Genomic DNA, 5,004 nt, shown 5'->3' with positions numbered 1-5,004 from the left:
CCCCCCACAGGCCGGCGCTAGCGACGGGGGGACCTCCGAGGCAGGGTGTGGCCAGTCGCCATCCCCAGGGGACAGCAGGCCGGGGCCACCTCATGCCCTCTTGGAGAAGAGGAGGCTGAGGGGAGACCTGATCGCCCTCTACAGCTGCCTGACAGGAGGGGGGAGTGAGGTGGGGGTCGGCCTCTTCTCCCTGGTAACTGGCGATAGGACGAAGGGGAATGGTCTGAAGTTGTGCCAGGGCAGGTTTAGGTCGGATATGAGGAAAAATTTCTTCACCGAAAGGGTTGTCCGGCTCTGGAAGGGGCTGCCCAGGGAGATGCTCAAGTCCCCATCCCTGGAGGTATTTAAAAGAAGGCTAGATGAGGTGCTTAGGGACATGGTTTAGTGGTGGGATGGCAGGGTTAGGTTAATGGTTGGACTTGATGATCTTAAAGGTCTTTTCCAACCTAGACGATTCTATGATGACAGCTGTAGGTACCATTAGTGGCTCCTCGTTTGTGTCAGTTGGCGTTACCGCCCTCAGAAGCACATCACAAAGATTTAGCACCCCTGTGGGGTGTCACCACTGGCCTGCCTTACGAAAGGATGCCTCGTCACCCTCACCTGAGGCAATGGCAGACTGACAGAATAAAGACAGAAGAGTCCAGTTTAACTGGATGGATGAAGTAGATCTATTAATACTCAAAAGTACCAGCTTGGTTTCAATAATGCTTTTCATTAAATGAGGCATCTTGAGACGCTGTTTATAGGACTGATGTAGACTTGACTTTGTTTTGCCGCTGTTTTGAGAAAGAAGAGCAGCTGGCAGTCACAGTAGTCAATGGATAATGCTGCGGGCGGGTACATGGGGAAGCTGTCCTGCTTGCCTGGCCAGCAGCTTTGCCCCACAGTAGCTTCCTTGAAATCAAGGCTTTGCATACAGGAGTAAGAATTTATAAGATACAAGTCTAGTTACACAAATGCATGATATAATCTCTTTCTGTATTTTTCCTTGATGCATTTCAAGGTGTATTCATCTTCCACAGATGTCCTGAAACCAAACTTTCGAAATAATAAACGTTAAACATAGTCTTGTACCATTTGTAGTTCAGAGGCAGTTCTCTAACAGAAGTGCTGAACGGGGCTTCAGGAAAGGCGGGTGATGGAGATGTCCTCCACTGATGCTTGATCAGAGCACCAAACGTGGGCCAAAGTACCCCAACCCTGCTGCTGCAATGCGCTTCAGCCCTGTTAGCGGTGTCTGGAAGGAGCTTGGGATCACTCGGCAGGCATCTGCACCAGACAGCAAAGTGTTTTGTTGCAGCTCTCATACTGAGTGACAGGACTTCAGGTCTTATGCTCAATTTTAAGTTCAATTTGGTTAACACAGAGAAGCAAGCTTCTCCACTCCTAAATTATAGATGGCAAAGTTGAAGCTCAAAAGCATGCAGCCTGCCATTACCATGGGAAAATCTTCAGTGCACCGGGTCCCATGCGATACAGATCATCTGCTGGGCTGACAGCATTGCTGAAGTTCTACCAGCTTCCTTCTAAACCACTACTGATCAAAACAAATCTACCTGCTCAGAGTAACTGTTCTGAGAGGTACTGTGCCAGTACTTAAAAGCCCTAACTCAATTAAGTAGTGATTCTTTTGTCCGAAACTTACACTTGAACCAAGGTGGGGGAAAGAAAAAAAAAAACCAGGAAGCGTACATTACTGGACCTCTCACAGATAGCTAAATAATCCAGAGATGTTAATTCTCCAAAAGAAGTTGGAAGATTGAGAGATGCAGACTGATACAGCTGATGTGAACAGTAACACAGATAAATTAAACTCTCAGATCAGCTCTAAAAATCATAGAATTTTTCACTTGCTAGCAGGAAGGCTGAACTGACAAACAGAAACAGCAAATTATGATGTCTCTTGTGAAAATCCATAGCGTTAATTAACATTTTTCTGCAAGTTCAACCAAACAGTACTCCGTGCTAACACCCAGTAAGAACACCTCAGGTGAAGGGTCCCAAATCTTCACCATGAACCAGTGAGATGCTAGCTGGCGTGACTGCAAAGAGAACCTGCACAAAGCATGTACTAGAGGCCTCAAAATCTTAAGAAACAAACCAACCGGCCCACTCCCACCACCCTGAGTTTGGTTAAATGACAGCAGTCAAGTCTGTCAGAACTTTTGGAAGCCTGACTCGGATGTAAAAGCCCAGGATTAGTAATACAAGCTGTCACAAATTATAAAGGTGTCAAATAAGAAAATAAACAAATGGTCTGGAAATTAAGGAATTTGGATGAAAAATACAAGTAAAGTTTTTGAACTATGGTGGTATCCTAGTATTTGAGTTGGAATGAGGAATTCCTTTCAGGGATTCACAAGTGGAAGAGAAACACTGCTGTGTCCTGCGCTAAACCAGCTGTAACTAAATCAGACACAACAGCATGTTGGCCGTTTATCCTCATTCAGTTGAAGTTTACTTGTTCTAACTAATGCCATATCCATGGCATTAAACCTTTACTCCTCAACTTAATTTGCAAGGAAAAAGCAAACAGGATCTCCATAGAAAGTCAGTTAGTTGAAAAGTACCAGGAAAAAAATAAACTGAAACTACTTTATCATCCTATGAATAACACTTTTGATTTATGAGCAGGTGATTGCATCAGGAATTTGAGCTTTTCATTAAAAATCTGCCAACAAAATACTTAGGGTTAAATATTTTATTTTATAACAAGCCCTACACCGGGATCACTAAACATTTTGTGTATCACCCAAATAAGTTACATTCATTCTGAGCTTTCATGCAGTTTTAAAAAAGTTAAATTTCTCAAAAAATAATTTTCAAGTGAACGGTAATACTACGTAATCAAGCCAGAATTCTTTCACATCACGTAAATACTCCAGTTTCCCCTCCTGCTTTGACAGTGCAGACCAATTACAGAAGCCCCTCCAAATCTGCACTAATTAAATGGAGATTCACTGAAATTACTGAGACTTTCTGAATACCTTGAGTAACAGCAGTGACGCTTCAAGGCACGAGCGAGACCACCGAGCTGAGCTGCAAGAAGCGACATTTTGCCCGAGGAGAATACTGAAGTATCTTAAATGAAAGCCTCTTTGCAAAGGGACAGACCACCACTGACGAGCATGCAGAACACAACCCAGAGGCAGCAAACCTCACACTCACAAGCTTAACCACAGCTTTTAAGGGGACACCGCGTTTATGCAGTCTTCTACTATTTCAAAAAGGTAGTGATATATATCAGTCCTCCTGGCAATGTCAAGGGCTGTTTCATCCAGGTTGTTTTTCAGGTCTGGCTTCACGTAGCGATTCATCAGCAAGAGTTCAAGGGTTTCTCTACTGTTCTTGTTTCCTGCAGCAATGTGCAACGGCGTCAGCAAGCCATTTGTCTGCGCGTTGATGTCTGCACCCTGCTGAAGTAAGAATGCAGCCACTCTTGTATTGTTCCACTTACAGGCGCTGTGCAGAGGCGTCCAGCCGTCCACTGTCTGTGCGTGAACGTCTGCCCCTTGGGCAACCAACTCGTGTGCAATGTCCAAGTGCCCGCTGTAGGCAGCTCGATGGAGAGGAGTGTACTGATCTTCATCACGAGCATTAACTGGAGCCAGCTTTTCGGAAAGGAGCCTCCTCACTGTACTCAGCTATTGAAAGAAAACAGGTAATTTAATATGAAACTCTGCAAACAAGACGTATGGCTTTCACTGTGCTGACGTTTTATGGAAAGCAATTTCCATCAGTCTCAAAAAGGCCTAAGTGCAACAAGAAATTTTAAAATGAAACCAGTTATTGTTACTGGGGTGGGGCTTTGTTTGTTTTGGGTGGGGTATTTTGGTTTGTTTGTGAAGAGATACAACGTGAACATTAGTTGCCTTCCGAGTGCCTTTGCCTTACACCTTTTCCCCATTCGCTGTGAAGATGTAAGTACCTCCACAGGACTGCAGATGGAGCTTGTGCATGTAAGAAAGGCAACCGATGAAAAGAAATGTACACAAGGGTGCAATAAGGTACATAATGAGGACCTTGGTCGTCTCTCCCTCACTTCCAAGAATAAAAAGCTCTTTTTTTTTTTCTCTCTATAAAAAGAGAGGAAAATGGTCACCCATTATCTGCATACGAAGCTTCTGAGAAAATAAAGTTTCAGATACACCCTCTCCACCCCAGTTAAAAGGGTTACTTGCCATGAAGAAACAACCTGGCACACTTTAAGAAGAGGGACGTTACTTTGCCTTTGAACTACAATCAAAGCTTTTGTTCTGAAAGCTGATGGATCTAGAGGTATTTTCGGGGGCGGGGGGGGAAGGCCAGTCAGTCTACAAAGGGAGATTTTTTACATACAGTGGCTTGGAAAACCAGATCAAAATAGTTCAGGGAGATAAAGAAAATTTATGGATGAAGCTGTAGACATCTGCCCAAAATAAACATTCTAGTGATACATATGAACAGAGTAAATGCCTTACCCGATTATTTTCAGCTGCCCAGAGTAGCAATTTCTCTGGATTTTTTTCCATCTTTTTTTCTTGCATTTCGTACCATTCCTCACTTCTTTCTTGTTCATCATCGTCATCATCAGACTGTCCCGACCAACAGCTCTGAGTTCCTACGGGAATTAAATGCCTGTGCGTCTCCAGCAGTTCCAGTTGGTTAAAATTCTCCGTGAAGTCTTCAAACTGCTCGCTGTCATCATCGTCTTCATCAATGTGCTTGTCCTTACTCATTTTCAGTTAGCATCTGTAAGTAGCAGATATACGATACTTATAACAACTCTTACTGTTAGCCATGCACTAATCGTCAGTAAAAACACCCGGGGGATGATGCAGACAGCGGCAGCGCAGCCGACAGCAAAACTCAAGAGCAAACCGAACGCTCCTCCACTAAACCGGGCTCTGCCAGAACCCGCAGCGAGTATCCGCGCAGGAAGGCACCGCGCCGGCCCTCGCACGCCCCCCGTGCGTTGCACGAACAAAGGACCCGGAGGCCACGGGAGGCTGCACCGCGGTG

The 5,004-nt window shown here is 44.8% G+C and overlaps 2 protein-coding genes across 2 annotated transcripts in view; both read right to left on the bottom strand.

Annotated features, from left to right (window-relative positions):
* CUNH11orf97 (chromosome unknown C11orf97 homolog) overlaps positions 1-730 on the bottom strand; it is a 5,411-nt gene extending 4,681 nt beyond the window's left edge. The window contains exons 1-2 of the mRNA XM_035900445.1: positions 692-730; positions 604-619 (exon numbers count right to left, since the gene is read on the bottom strand). Coding sequence (XP_035756338.1) covers positions 604-619; positions 692-730 — 55 coding nt within the window. The remainder of the gene's footprint in view (positions 1-603; positions 620-691) is intronic.
* Positions 731-1,979: 1,249 nt separating this feature from the next.
* On the bottom strand, positions 1,980-4,998 carry ANKRD49 (ankyrin repeat domain 49). Its single transcript, XM_009644917.2, has 2 exons — positions 4,464-4,998; positions 1,980-3,647 (listed from the first exon to the last, which is right to left on the bottom strand). Exons 1-2 carry the CDS (start codon positions 4,719-4,721, stop codon positions 3,189-3,191), a joined length of 717 nt encoding a protein of 238 aa, XP_009643212.1. The 5' UTR covers positions 4,722-4,998; the 3' UTR covers positions 1,980-3,188.
* Between the last annotated feature and the right edge of the window lie 6 nt (positions 4,999-5,004).

The sequence above is a fragment of the Egretta garzetta genome, unplaced genomic scaffold, assembly GCF_000687185.1.
Source record: "Egretta garzetta isolate BGI_Z169 unplaced genomic scaffold, ASM68718v1 scaffold58, whole genome shotgun sequence".
Classification (NCBI taxonomy): Eukaryota; Metazoa; Chordata; class Aves; order Pelecaniformes; family Ardeidae; genus Egretta; species Egretta garzetta.
Note: the sequence above shows the minus strand (reverse complement) of the source record. Positions and strands in the feature narration are given on the sequence as shown.